The 14,932-nt window shown below is 40.9% G+C and overlaps 2 protein-coding genes across 3 annotated transcripts; both read left to right on the top strand.

Moving 5' to 3' along the window:
• Positions 1–43: 43 nt before the first annotated feature.
• LOC133021454 (vascular cell adhesion protein 1-like) lies at positions 44–3,975 on the top strand. Its single transcript, XM_061088316.1, has 5 exons — positions 44–268; positions 595–855; positions 1,675–2,004; positions 2,455–2,718; positions 3,548–3,975. The coding sequence occupies exons 1-5, from the start codon at positions 52–54 to the stop codon at positions 3,796–3,798; spliced, it is 1,323 nt and encodes a 440-aa protein (XP_060944299.1). The 5' UTR covers positions 44–51; the 3' UTR covers positions 3,799–3,975.
• A 1,042-nt stretch (positions 3,976–5,017) lies between these two features.
• On the top strand, positions 5,018–9,036 carry LOC133026339 (cell adhesion molecule 1-like). 2 transcript variants are annotated; one of them, XM_061093221.1, is made up of 5 exons: positions 5,018–5,168; positions 5,445–5,705; positions 6,660–6,989; positions 7,440–7,703; positions 8,594–9,036. In XM_061093221.1, the coding sequence occupies exons 1-5, from the start codon at positions 5,102–5,104 to the stop codon at positions 8,899–8,901; spliced, it is 1,230 nt and encodes a 409-aa protein (XP_060949204.1). In that variant the 5' UTR covers positions 5,018–5,101; the 3' UTR covers positions 8,902–9,036. The 2 variants fall into 2 exon arrangements, with proteins under 2 accessions (XP_060949204.1, XP_060949213.1); XM_061093230.1 differs by having other exon boundaries at positions 8,642–9,036.
• Positions 9,037–14,932: the final 5,896 nt, after the last annotated feature.

The raw sequence follows: 14,932 nt of genomic DNA on the forward strand, positions 1-14,932 counted from the left end.
TCGATTTCACCAGGTCCATAACTTTGAAGCCTGTGAAATGAATTGGAGAGGATGTGTGGTAATAAAAACAGGCGGCGCTGCCAACATTGTTCCACAAAGTCCCGACTGAGCGAGAGAACTGGTACAGAGCGTCTCACCCTCTTGCCACAGTTTGGTTTTCATGTTCCACGAGTTTGTCCAGGGAGAATAATCGGGGGGACCATGTTTTTCATTCCTCTGGTAGTTTGTTTGACGAGTCTTCTTTGCTCCGTCCCTGTCTCCTGTTGTGGTGAGTAAAGAGTTCTCCATTTGTAATTCAAATTAAAAAGTTTTTTTTATTGGCATCAGGCTATAAATTAGATTATTATTACACAATAATTACACTTTGCAGTTAGAGATTTACTTAGATGCTGTGATTTTCCTGTTGTTCTTCTGATTCGTTCGTATTTAAAGACTCATTTTATTCTTGTAAACCTGGACCAGGGCTATAAACAGTGGGTTTGTTATTAGCAGCAGTGAAATTGCAGTTTTTCATGTTTTAATATGGCATCAGATTTTTAATTTTTCATTAAACGGTTTATAAATCACATATTTAACGTGTTTTTTTATTCACAGATTACGAGTGTGCAGACAAACCTGAGTTCACTCCGTCCAGACTGATCGTGAAACACGGCGACTCTGTGTCCGCCACGTGCAAAGTGTGTCAGTCCTGCACAGAGTTACTCAGTCTGGAGAGAGCGGTCGGACGTCACACAACAAGCGGAACCACGATCACGTGGACGGTTGACAACATGACCCAGTGGAGCACGAAGGCTATATGCCATTATAGACATGGTGAAACGCAGTGCTGCACCGCCCTGAATGTTACTGCTTACAGTAAGTTCACAAACTCATGACTTATTTAATTACCTCGACCAAGGTGGTTCTGTGTTTGTTGGTTGTTGCAGGATTGGACAAAAACTACTGAAGGGATTTCAAATGTGGTGGGCTTGAAACCTGCAGCCACCACCAATGAGCAGCTGTGATTATGTGGGTTCTCAGTAAGGAATCAACCAATAATCAGCGTCTTCCGAAGTTTTAGAACTGTGTCCAAACCGTTGCCTGTTTATAAAGATGAACGACACATCTCCACATCCTCCCACCTTCCTGAAATGAAGCTTAAATATCTTATATACGAATACTGCCACCTTCTGGAGGCCGAGGCTGCGCAGGAGCAATTGGGGGATGGAGCCACGGTGTCGAAGTCCCACCGATACTCACGACTCAATCAAGACATTTCACCCCATTTTATATCATCCAATAAATTATTAACAACCAAAGTTACTGGAACAATCAACAGGTTGAACAACAGTTTGATCAGAATTATCGAAAAACGACACAATTCATCTTTGGGAACAATTTATTTGACTTTTTTAGTTTGGTCCATGTCCGGTTAACTAACAGGGAGGAGGCGGGATTTATAACCCGTCCTGCAGTCAGCCACAAGGGGGCGATCAAACTGCTTTGGCTTCACTTTTCGGGAGCTGTGTCCATCTTTACCCTCAGTCTTTGGTCCAATGCACATGAAGAGCTATTGGGCCTTGTTGGGGGAATCTAGTCAATATTCAAAATGATTTATATCTTTGGTGCTTATCTCGGCAGTTTACGATATTTAATGTTGTCTTATTCTGTGCACGTGTGTGTCTCTGTCCACAGAACCTCCAGACAGTGTCTCCATCAGCCTCTCTCACTCGGGCCCGATGGTGGAGGCTCATCAGTACACGCTGCGGTGCGACGTGCAGAACGTTGCTCCAGTTCAAAACCTGGTGGTGACCTTCTACAGAGGTCAGACCCCACTGGGTCAACTGAATTCCACTAGTGACCCACAGAAAGAACCACAGAGCGAGGGTTTCTCTCTGAGCATCAACGCCAGCAGAGAAGACGACGGAGCTCAGTACCGGTGTGAAGCCGAGCTGAACCTGGGACCTTTCGGACCACAGCCCCCTCTAGTGGTGAAGTCACAAAAAATCACCACCACCGTCCACTGTGAGTCTGATGACAGTGTTTAACCCCTTTATGTAATTTTGTATATTTTTCACGATCGTACCAATTCAGGAATTAAGTTAAACTAGTTGGATGAATAGTTTACAATTATTCATCAGGTTCATCGATTTATAGACGTGTGTATTTCATTTTCTATTGTATTTTTTCAGTTGTGTACAGTTATAAATCTTATATCAATAACTGTGAAGCAGCAGGAGCTTTCTTATATAATCAGTTCCTGCTCTGATGGTGCAGATTGAATCTCTTTAAAACAGAGGGTTGCAAATGCTGTTTTCTTAACTAAAATATCAAATGAATAACTCAACACTCTTTCTGAGAGTTTTACAGGATGAGATGATTGACATGCCTGTACAGCTTCCTCCCTCATACGTCTTTACTTTCTGTATTAATGCTCTTATTTTCCTTTATTATTCATATCCTATAAACCTACAGATAAACCTCACGTGGAGAGGTCATCCCATCCGGACCCCATCGTTGTCACAGTAGGAGACCGTCTCCAGCTGAACTGCTCAGCTGAGGGAAACCCCCCCCCGTCGTTCACCTGGCAGCTCCCTGTGCCCTGGCGCCCAGTGCCCTCCCTCACCGCCCCCACTCTCATCATTGAGTATGTCACCGTGAGGGATGATGGCCAGTACGTGTGTTTCATCAGAAACAAAATAGGGACCGTGAACGGCACTTTCAACGTGCAGGTCAAAGGTGAGTTCAGACCTCGACCTCTCATTTGACTCAGTTTGCAGTCGACCACGTGCTCGATTTAAAAATGACACGTGAGCACGAGTTGTCACGGTTACCATCATCAATCCTGGAAATTTGGAGATTCTTTACCATCCATAATTCAATTTATAATCTTGTAATGTTGTTTTTAGCGTCATGGTGCCCCCAAGTGGACAAAAGTAGAACTTTATCAAATGAATAAAAGAATACAAGTTAACTGAAAAAATTATACTGTTGTAAAGTGTGAAAAGAGATAGAAAACGTTATTTCTGATTTACACCACTGTTTGTCTTTCAGTCTCTCCTTTTATTTTTCAACTTATTTATTATAATTATTTTTTCCAATCGATTCCTCACTTTCCCCAATCGACACTTTAATTCACTCACCGCCTTTCAAATGGTTTTGGAGAATTAGAAATGTGGAAAGAAGCTAGGAAAATGAAAGCGCTGAAAAGTAAAATGATCAAGTAAATGATTAAGATAAACGTTAGATAAAGTTTATTCAATCCGATATAAGGTATGGAACAAAATAAAATCAAGTTTCATTTTCAATATTATCGGGTAAGTATAAAGATTTCTATCTTTTTAAAGCCTCATTTGAATTATCCCACTTACATTACACTGCGTTTAATGTATATATTTAAATCTCTGTCTCCCTCACGAGCTCCATCTTAAGTTTCTAGCATTATTGTAAATATAATGTTTGTTATCCAATACAGGTTATCAATCAAATTACAAGCCCTTAAACATTAAAAGATGTTGATTGTCACATGTAAAGCTTCTGTGTTTTTGTTTGCCTCCAACAACCACAGCCACAACTACAGCCCCAACTACAACAGCAACAACTACAACAGCCCCAACTACAACAGCAACAACTACAGCAACTACAACTACAGCAACTACAACTACAGCAACTACAACTACAGCAACTACAACAACCACACCAACAACAACTCCAACAACCACCACCGAGCTGACCCCTGCCCCGAGCAGCAGCACCAGCATCGCACTGACTCGCTGGTTTATGACGTGGTTCATGATTTTATTCTCTCTCGTGATTTGAGCTTCAGAGAAATTAAGACCCGACAATAATATGTAATGTAACCATGACGATAAGCGGTGTAGCTCGCATCTAAGGTCATTGCTATAAGTTCTGCAGCACGGCGCCAGTACTAATACTCACAAAAACACAAAAAGTTTATAAGCTGTAAATGGTTGAATAAATAATACATTTTTCATGGTGGAGTCTCATCTCGTCAAATGATTTTACGTGATCGTTAACCAAAGTTTTGCTTGATTTCTCAGCTTTTAGATCGAGCATGTGATCTTGTACTTCAACGATAATGGCAGAACTCTAGTGAGAACATCAGCATATACACCATCTATAGCTCAAAGGAAATATAATGTTTCCACAGTTTTATAAGTGTTATACTTATTCATTCGCTCCTCAAAATCTGAAGTCTGTAAATGTCTCTTCCATTAAAATATTGATTCTGATCACGTTGAGGCAACGAATCTGATGAACAAACCCACACAGCCTGCGTGGTACTCAGAAACATGCAAGTGACGTCCATCTTTATATACAGTATACCGTAGACACTGGTCAGTGGAATTTCCCATAATAAGTCGTTCTTAATGAATAACCTCACATGTCTTTGACTGGAACATAAAGTCTTTGACCTTTAAATGATCGTTCAGACGTTTAAAAGTGTCAAATTCCATGTTTGGCAATTGTGCTTTAACAAAATTTGTGTTTTCTGGGATTCTATAGGCGAAGAATATACACATTTATTTTATACAACCAAACAAATAATCATGGGTTTAATTACTATCAAATATTGTTTTTAGCTTTCTCTGTTTAGCCTGAAACATTGAATTGTACCAGCTATAGAAATGGATTAGAATTTATTATCATTTGTCTCATTTAATGTTTCTACTTATATTCATCTTTTTTATGTTGTTGATTGATAATGTGAACATTTTCCATCAGGCCTTCTTTGAAATGTCATAAAGTGAGCAGATTAGTAGAAAAACAAACTAAATACAGTAATTTTAAAACTGTTATATTAATTACTCAGTAAAATTGAAATAAATAAGTTCACAACTAAACTGAGAAGCTACAATTTGGAATTGCAACAGAAACTAGATAAACAGTCTTTTAAAATGTACAAAGTTTATCTGTGTCGCTCATGCAGATGAACTGGCAGTGGGCTCCAGGATCTGTATCTACACAGTGTCTCACTTTCGCTTTCACCAGGTCCATAACTTTGAAGCCTGTGAAACGACTACAGAGCGTCTCACCCTCTTGCCACAGTTCGGTTTTTACGTTCCACGGGTTTGTCCAGGGAGAATAATCGGGGGAGACCATGTTTTTCATTCCTCTGGTAGTTTGTTTGACGAGTCTTCTTTGCTCCGTCCCTGTCTCCTGTTGTGGTGAGTGAAGAGTTCTCCATTTGTAATTAGATTATTATAACACAATAATAAAACTTTGCAGTTGGAGATTTACTTAGATGCTGGGATTTTCCTGTTCTTCTGATTTGTTCGCATTTAAAGACAAATTTTGTTCTTGTAAACCTGGACAAGGTCTAAAGGCAGCGGGTTTGTTATTAGTACCAGTGAAATTGCAATTTTTCAAGTTTTAATATTGCATAAAATTTTGCATTTTTACTGTTTAAAAATCACATATTTAACGTGTTTTTTTATTCACAGATTACGAGTGTGCAGACAAACCTGAGTTCACTCCGTCCAGACTGATCGTGAAATACGGCGACTCTGTGTCCGCCACGTGCAAAGTGTGTCAGTCCTGCACCAAGTTATTCAATCTGCAGAAAGTGGTCGGACGTCACACAACAAACGGATCCACGATCACGTGGACGGTTGACAGCTTGACCGAGTGGAGAACGAAGGCTCTATGCCATTATAGACATGGTGATAAGCGGTGCTGCAGCACCCTGTATGTGAGTGCTTACAGTAAGTTCACAAACTCATGACTTATTTTATTCTGTTTCTGTTGGTTGTTGCAGGATTGGGCAAAAACGACTAAAGGGATTTCCACCAAACTTGGTGTAAGAAGGTGAAAGAGGCGAAGAGGCACTTCCACTTCTACTGCCAGGGAGTAATTTGTGGATCTTGATGAAAACAATCAGGCATATTTAGGCGACTGATATCAATCAGTGACCCATAATATGTGGATTGAGCAGGTTTAAATGTGGTGGGCTTGAAACCTGCAGCCACCACCAGTGATCAGCTGTGATAATGTGGCTTCTCAGTAGGAATCAACCAATAATCAGCGTCTTCCGAAGTTTTAGAACTGTGTCCAAACCGTTGCCTGTTTATAAAGATGGACGACACATCTCCACATCCTCCCACCTTCCTGAAACGAAGCTTAAATATCTCACCGACGATTACTTCCACCTTCTGGAGGCCGAGGCTGCGCAGGAGCAATTGGGGGATAGAGCCACGTTGTCGAAGTCCCACCGATACTCACGACTCAATCAAGACATTTCACCCCATTTTATATCATCCAATAAATTATTTACAACCAAAGTTACTAGAACAATCAACAGGTTGAACACCAGTTTGATCAGAACTATCGAAAAACAACACAATACATCTTTGGGAACAATTTATTTGACTTTTTTAGTTTGGTCCATGTCCGGTTAACTAACAGGGAGGAGGCGGGATTTATAACCCCGTCCTACAGTCAGCCACCAGGGGGCGATCAAACTGCTTTGGCTTCACTTTACGGGAGCTGTGTCCATCTTAACAGTCATTCTTTGCTCGGGTTGCAAATGAAGAGCTATTGGGCCTTGGTGGGGGAATCTAGTCAATATTTAAAATGATTTAAATCTTTGTTGTTTTTCTCAGGAGTTTACGATATTTAATGTTGTCTTATTCTGTGCACGTGTGTGTCTCTGTCCACAGAACCTCCAGACAGTGTCTCCATCAGCCTCTCTCACTCAGGCCCGATGCTGGAGGCTCATCCGTACACGCTGCGGTGCGACGTGCAGAACGTTGCTCCGGTTCAAAACCTGGTGGTGACCTTCTACAGGGGTCACACCAAACTGGCTCGACTGAATTCCACTAGTGACCCACAGAAAGAACCACAGAGCGAGGGTTTCTCTCTGAGCATCAAGGCCAGCAGAGCAGACGACGGAGCTCGGTACCGGTGTGAAGCCAAACTGAAGCTGGGACCTGACGGACCACAGCCCCCTCTAGTGGTGAAGTCACAAAAAATCACCACCACCGTCCACTGTGAGTCTGATGACAGTGTTTAACCCATTTATGTAATTTTGTATATTTTTCACGATCGTACCAATTCAGGAATTAAGTTAAACTAGTTGGATGAATAGTTTACAATTATTCATCAGGTTCATCCATTTATAGACGTGTGTATTTCATTTTTAATTGTATTTTTTCAGTTGTGCACAGTTATAAATCTTATATCAATAACTGTGATGCAGCAGGAGCTTTCTTATAGAATCAGTTCCTGCTCTGATGGTGCAGATTGAATCTCTTTAAAACAGAGGGTTGCAAATGTTGTTTTCTTAACTAAAATATCAAATGAATAGCTCAACACTCTTGCTGAGAGTTGTACAGGATGAGATGATTGACATGCCTGTACAGCTTCCTCCCTCATACGTCTTTACTTTCTGTATTAATCCTCTTATTTTCCTTTATTATTCATATCCTATAAACCTACAGATAAACCTCACGTGGAGAGGTCATCCCATCCGGACCCCATCGTTGTCACAGTAGGAGACCGTCTCCAGCTGAACTGCTCAGCTGAGGGAAACCCCCCCCCGTCGTTCAACTGGCGGCTCCCTTTGCCCGGACGCCCAGTGCCCTCCCTCACCGCCCCCACTCTCATCATTGAGTATGTCACCGTGAGGGATGATGGCAAGTACGTATGTTTCATCAGAAACCCCATCGGGACGGTGGAGGCCACTTTCAACGTGCAGGTCAAAGGTGAGTTCAGACCTCGACCTCTCGTTTGACTCAGTTTGCAGTCGACCACGTGCTCGTTGTAAAAATGACCCGTGAGCACGAGTTGTCATGGTTACCATCATCAATCCTGGGCATTTGGAGATTCTTAACCATCTATAATTCAATGTAAAATCTTGTAATGTTGTTTTTAACGTCGTGGTGCCCCATAGTGGACAAAAGTAGAACTTTATCGAATGAATACAAAAATATTAAAAGTTAACTGATTAAATTATACTGTTGTAAAGTGTGTAAAGAGACAAAAAACGTTTGTCTTTCACATTCTCCTTTCATTTTTCAATCCAGTTCAACCTTCTGCTCTCATTTATTCTTTTAAATCGAATCGATTCACCAATCAACACTTTAATTTACTCATCGCGTTTTAAATTTCAAGGTTGTGGAGAATTAGAAATGTGGAAAAATAGGATAAATATTAAATCATCAGTAAAATGATCTAGTAAATGATTAGGTTGGGAAGAAAATAAAATCATTTTCTTTTTCAATTTTATCGGATTAGTATAAAGATTTAAAGTCTTATTTAATTATCTCACTTACATTACACTGCGTTTAATTTATATATTTAAAAATCTGTCGCTGTTGGAGCCTTTATTATTTTTTCAGGGCTCCATATTAAGTTTCTAGCATTAATGTAAATATGATGTTTGTTATCCAATACAGGTTATCAATCAAATTAAAAGCCCTTAAACATGTCGCTGTTGGAGCCTTTATTATTTTTTCAGGGCTCCATATTAAGTTTCTAGCATTAATGTAAATATGATGTTTGTTATCCAATACAGGTTATCAATCAAATTAAAAGCCCTTAAACATTAAAAGATTTTGATTGTCACATGTAAAGCTTCTGTGTTTTTTCATAGAGTTGGAAACAACCAGTTTGCCTCCAACAACCACAGCCACAACCACAGCCACAACTACAGTCCCAACTACAACAGCAACAACTACAACAGCAACAACTACAGCAACTACAACTACAACAGCAACAACTACAGCAACTACAACTACAGCAACTACAACTACAGCAACTACAACTACAACTACAGCAACTACAACTACAGCAAATACAACAACTCAAACAAACACCACTGCCCCGAGCAGCAGCACCAGCATCGCACTGACTCGCTGGTTTATGACGTGGTTCATGATTTTATTCTCTCTCGTGATTTGAGCTTCAGAGAAATTAAGACCCAACAATAATATGTAATGTAACCATGACGATATGCAGAGTAGCTCGCATCTAAGGTCATTGCTATAATTTCTGCGGCACGGCGCCAGTTCTTATACTCACAAAAACAGGTTTATAAGCTGTAAATGATTGAATAAATAATAATTTTTTCATGGTGGAGCCTCATCTCGTCAAATGATTTTACATGACCTTTAACCAAAGTTTTACTTTATTTCTCATTTTATAAATGAAGAATGTGAACTTGTATTTCAACGATAATGACAACATCAGCATATACACCATCTATAGCTCAAAGGAAATATAATCTTTCCACAGTTTTATAAGTGCTATACTTGTTCATTCTCTCCCCAAAAATTGAAGTCTGTAAATGTCTCTTCCATTAAAATATCGAATGTTTTTTTTTTTCTGATTCTGATCACGTTGAGGCAAAGAATCTGATGAACAAACCCACACATTATGTGTGGTACTCAGAAGTAACGTCCATCTTTATATACAATATACAGTGTATAAGCCTACTTAGCCAACATCCTCTCTGAAAGATTTTTACATAAAGATAGACAATATGTCAGCTCCCAAAACTGAAGCCAAATCATCTGGATCGCCCCCTTGTGGCTGGATGCAGTATAGGTCTTAAACTTTGCCCCCTAAGGGAAGAGACACACAGAGAACCATGAAGTCAAACAGATATTTTTAGTCAAAGATGATTTCTGTCCTTTAAGCAGTTGGTATCACACTGATTTATGTTCACGTGTTAAAGGGATAGTTCACCCAAAAAATGAAAATGCACTTATTATCTTCTCACCACTACGCTGAGTTCAGTGCTTCAGTATAGAGGTGAGAAGATAATGAGGGAATTTTCGGTTTTCTGGCCCAACTATCTATATTAATGTTTCAGTTAAGTTTTGATGAACAGAACTTCATGGTTAACAGTCGAGACAGACGTGTGTGTGTTTCTCTTTCGTGTCTCTGACCCTTTAACCTGTGGCTCGGCAGTTGGCTTGAGGCGAGAAGACGCCGCCTGATCCAAGGTAAAACTAACCGGTCACAGTGCTGCTCCGAGCGAGGCCGAGGAGGTCGGATCAGGACAGATCTGATTAAATGTCATTTGTCAATTTGTGAACACAAGTTTGACTCAAGCTTTGAACTCCGGGTCCATTGTTTTACCTTTTTACTTCCACGTACTCTATGAATATTTGTGTCCTTTGGCCTAAATAATGAATTCACAGTTACTTTATTATTCCGTCCCCTCTGCACACACACACACACCGAGCAAGGGCGGCACTTTTTAGTCCAACTCCGCGGTCGAATCAGCGGTTTTATCATTAGATGCTAACTCTGCAGATCAATGGTCCTCTCGGCCTATTAGTCAAACTGGCCGTATTAGCATCAGCTATTAGCATCTGCTGATCGATACCATTGATCGAGCAGCGCTGGCTTCAGAGCGGAGCGGGACACTCAGATGGAACCGGACATTTAAATGATCGACTGCATCAACAGCAGTCGGATCCGATGCCGGGCCGAGCTAGGTGAGGCTTCACAGAACGACAAGTCTGAGTCGTGTAACTTTAGTCCAGAGATTTGAAACTTAGAGGAAACACTTTGTCTTCTAGAGCTGAAATGATCAGTGGGTTTATCGATGAGTTGTTTTCCTTGTAGTTTTCAATCAATCAATAAATATGTATTCATATAGGACCCTTGCTTTCACAAAGGATACTTTTATTCTGATAAGATAATAATAAGGTAGTGTATATATGTATAAACAGTATATAAATGATTTATACCCACAAAAAAGTGATAATAAAGTTCTTTAGATTAATATAGAGTAGACAAATATAACTAGATATGTGCAATGAATAAATCAAATCAAATCATTGAGAGGAAATAGAACATTTTAAAGTATGAATAAATAATAATAATAGATAAGTGACAGCTATAAAACAATTTTTTAAATTATAATAACTAGTGACTCACTGATTTAATGAGAAGAGATGGTATTCAAGTGAAGAATTATTTTTAAAATATTGCTCAGTATCACTGCAGCGAACACACAACACAGCACAGATGAATGTAGACAACAAGTTTCTTCAGGGAATATGAAATACTATTGCTAAAACTATATGAAATAAATTTTCTTTCTGAAGGCCGTCAAATCAAACTGTAATAACTCTTCTCATCCTGCAGGGGACGGTATCGTGCTGACGACCTGACAATCAAACGTGTCAGTACAGTGGTCTGACCCTCGTCCTCTGCAGCTCGTCTGTGAGGATCCAGCTCCTGGTCCCTGGTCCTGTGTGGATGTGGTGGCTCCGGTGAGAGAGGAGTTTCCCCTGAAGAGCTGCAGGCCTCAACCTCAAAGAACTGTGGAATTATTTGTGCAAGAGACCTCATGTGATCTTTATTCATCTGATTTGGAGGAAAAGTCGCACAAATTCAAGTTAATAACCAAACATCAGCTGCTGGGAACATGAAACAGAGTGTGTGTACGTTTGGTTATTTTAGAGAAGTTAAAAAATATATTTATTTTAATAGCTGTGATCTAATTATTCTGATGTCATGATTCTGTCTGTGTTTGTTTGTTAGTAACAAGGACTACGCAAACAACACTTCACAGATTTTTTGGATTTGTCAAAAAGGTGTCTCTATGGCGAAGGAGAAATCCATCACATTTTGGAGCAGATCCAGATAATCAGGCAGATCCAGGGATTTCGTTTTCTTGAACACGGGCACATTGGGTGTAATTCTTGTCAGCGAAGCGTTCCTAGCCTGGTTGTCTACTTATGCTAAATAGGTTTGGTTTGCATTCCCCATTAGGGAAAGAGGAGGAGGTTTATCCATCCACCTCTCATCCTTCGAGGGGCGAAGGGAAATCATTGACTCTCACATTCACACCCGTACGTTCAATGCAGGGTCTCGAATTAACGTAATCCCAATCTGCGTGTCTGTGGACTGTGGGAGGAAGCTGAAGAAAACCCACCCACACTGAACGACCCCCGGGTGAACCAGGATTCACACCCAGAACAAGAGGAGGTTTTACTTTGCGCAAAATGTTCCTTAAACACGCGAGAAATTACCTAAAGATGGATATTTTGAAATCTGAGAGTCGTGTTCAACTTGAATATATAAATTATTGTGAATTTAAAGCTCGATGCTGAATCCTGAAGTCTGAAGAGTCAGTGATGATACCTTCTTCTCTTGTAGGTGAACAGATGTTGAACAGCAGCTCAAGAATCTAAAAGGTGTGTGTTTGTGTGTGTGTGTGTGTGTGTGTGTGTGTGTGTGTGTGTGTGTGTGTGTGTGCGTGTGTGTGTGTGTGTGTGTGTGTGAGGGATTTACAAGGCGAGAGAGGGTGTTTTGCATATGAAAAAGCTTTCAAGCTGATTCAGTTGAACCAAATTTTTTTCATGAACTAGAGGAAGACATCAATTTTCATAACACGCACACACATACACACACACACACACACACACAACACACACACACACACACACACAAGGTCTTCACTGCTTATTTCTACAGTCTCTCTGAAAGGAAGCATATCTGCAGGGAGCAGAGGCCAGGGTACACACACAATCCCAAGTTCCTGAAGAAGTGCTTTGTCAGCAACGACCTACTGTTTACATTTACACGCACACACACACACACACACACACACACACACACACACACACACACACACACACACACACACACACACACACACACACACACACACACACACACACACACACACACTCATGGCATCTTCAGCAGCATGGTGGTGTGAACAGGAGGATTCAGTCATTTGTGGACTTTACATTCCCATAAATCTAACTCAGCACCGTGAAGTCTTTTCATCAAACTGTTATTCACATTTTGCAGCAACGAAATACATTATTCAGTCTCATGGTATCTGGTCCTCAATAAATAACAAGGTTTTCATTCAATGCATCCTTTTCTCCTTTTCTTTATTCTTTAGAGTGGATTTAAGTCGGGGGAACTTACTGGGCCAAGTCACAGTTTCCACTTTTATCTTCTTTGGAAACTAGTGATTTCTGCAGTTTGGAGTCATTGTCATGTTGGAAACTTTGTGTCCCGTCCAGATTCACCAAACCAGGAGTCGTCTTTTCATCCAGTCCTTTTCATTATGAATAAACATGTATTGTACTATATCTATAAATATCATCTCCGCCACAACAACAAAGAAGAAGGGCTGTGCTGATTTTCCAATAAACGTGTTCATGCAATTTGCTTTAACTTGACACCACGGTGGTTTGCAGTGATCACAGTGATGAGTTTGCATGTTGGGGCCTGTATTTTATTAAATGCAGTCAAAATAAATGATTAATTTAAAGGGATTTAACTAAAATAGCACTTTTGACCGCTTTCCTGCACTTCAGCTCTTCTCCTCGTGCTGCTTCTGAACCGTCTGCACTCGGATTTCTCCTCTGATCTTGAATCTTTCTTCTTCTGTGCTTGGATTTTTCTGTTCAACAAATCTGTCAGAATTCCAGGTGTAGTGTCAACAAACAAACACGGTACCGCAATGACCTGAGTGCGAGCGCAGGGTTTTGAGTGACAGCATCACAAAAATCCAAACGTGAACCTAATAACTTCTTTCTCTCAAACCTGAAAAATGTTTTTAATATTTGAATGCACGAGAAACAGACGGAGATTCCTTCGTTCATTTGATTGAGACCCGACCCTTTGATGGTGTAACCTCAGGAGCGCCGACATGACGTAGGTAAGCTGTGCTAGCATCATTCCCTGGCAGTGGATTCCTGGAATTCTCCTTTTTTTCACGTGCTTCCTGTCCCTCTGGTCGATGTCGGCTCCAGAAGCGTCGGCCGGCACAATTCCTCCGACTCCCTCCAAGATTCTGGCTCATCCGTCCCCATAGCGGTGACATAGATCTGCTCAGATGCGAGTTGCTGAACCTTGCACTTCAGACGTCTTTCCAGAGCCTTATACCAAACAACGGTTTTCATCGTTTAACATTTTAAATGGTACACTGTGGTTTTCTAAAGTGGAATATTAGTGGTTTCGGTTGTAGACAGGAATATGGTTTATATGAGGATGTTAAAGGTCAAGGGTGGAGGTCAACTGTCCCTTCTGAGCCGCAGCCGTTTTACAATCAAAAGGACATTATTTTTATTGCCGGCACTGGGACAATGTCCGTCTCATCTTCCCTGTCACCTTTTCCCTTAATTCCTTCCCCATGTTTTTCCATCTCTGTCTCTCTCTCTCGCCGCAGCTGCTGCCGTCTTTTCACGCCAAGCATGCATCCTGCGCTCATTCCTCTTCTCCCCAGTCGCAGGAATACTGGTGGCACGAAAAACAAAAGTGGCCCGTGTCATCTTTCCTTCTACGCACGAGCGGCAGGAGCCAGAATGTGAGGCCACGTGCACGCCCACTCAGTCACGCCCCCCCCACGCACGAACAGGCAATGGAGGGAGAGATGAAGGTGGATAATCTGGTGCAGAAAAAAAAATGAAAGAAAGAGGAGAAGATAAGAAGAGGAGAAGGAGGGAATGGCACGCACGGCTTGGCATTTAAACAGAGGATTTCCTCTCTGCACCTCTTCCCCCGGCTCGCTGTGTTTACAGAAGCAGAGACGACTTCACACGGCTCCACACGCTGTTTGTGAAATGTGCGTCCTCTTCCTGGAGAGTCATCGCTCATAATTAGGGTTGCAAAATTCCGGGAATATTCAAAGTTGGAAACTTTCCATGGGAATAAACGGGAATTAACGGGAATATACGCGAATTAACAGGAATAAACTGGAAATGTTGTGGGTAATTTATACTAACTGTATTTACCTTGTCATATACAGACATAAATATAAACATTTTGTTTTGTCATAGGCTGATTTGAGCCCTGAGGAAACTTTGGGCACTTGACTATATGCTTCTGCATCGTTGTGTCATTCTTAACATAGGTCTTTGCACAGTATTTGCAAATGTACACAGCCTTTCCTTCTACATTGGATGGGGTGAATTGTCTCCACACATGAGATAGTGCACGTGGCATTGTTCTG

This window comes from Limanda limanda, chromosome 2 (assembly GCF_963576545.1).
Source record: "Limanda limanda chromosome 2, fLimLim1.1, whole genome shotgun sequence".
NCBI classification, from domain to species: Eukaryota; Metazoa; Chordata; class Actinopteri; order Pleuronectiformes; family Pleuronectidae; genus Limanda; species Limanda limanda.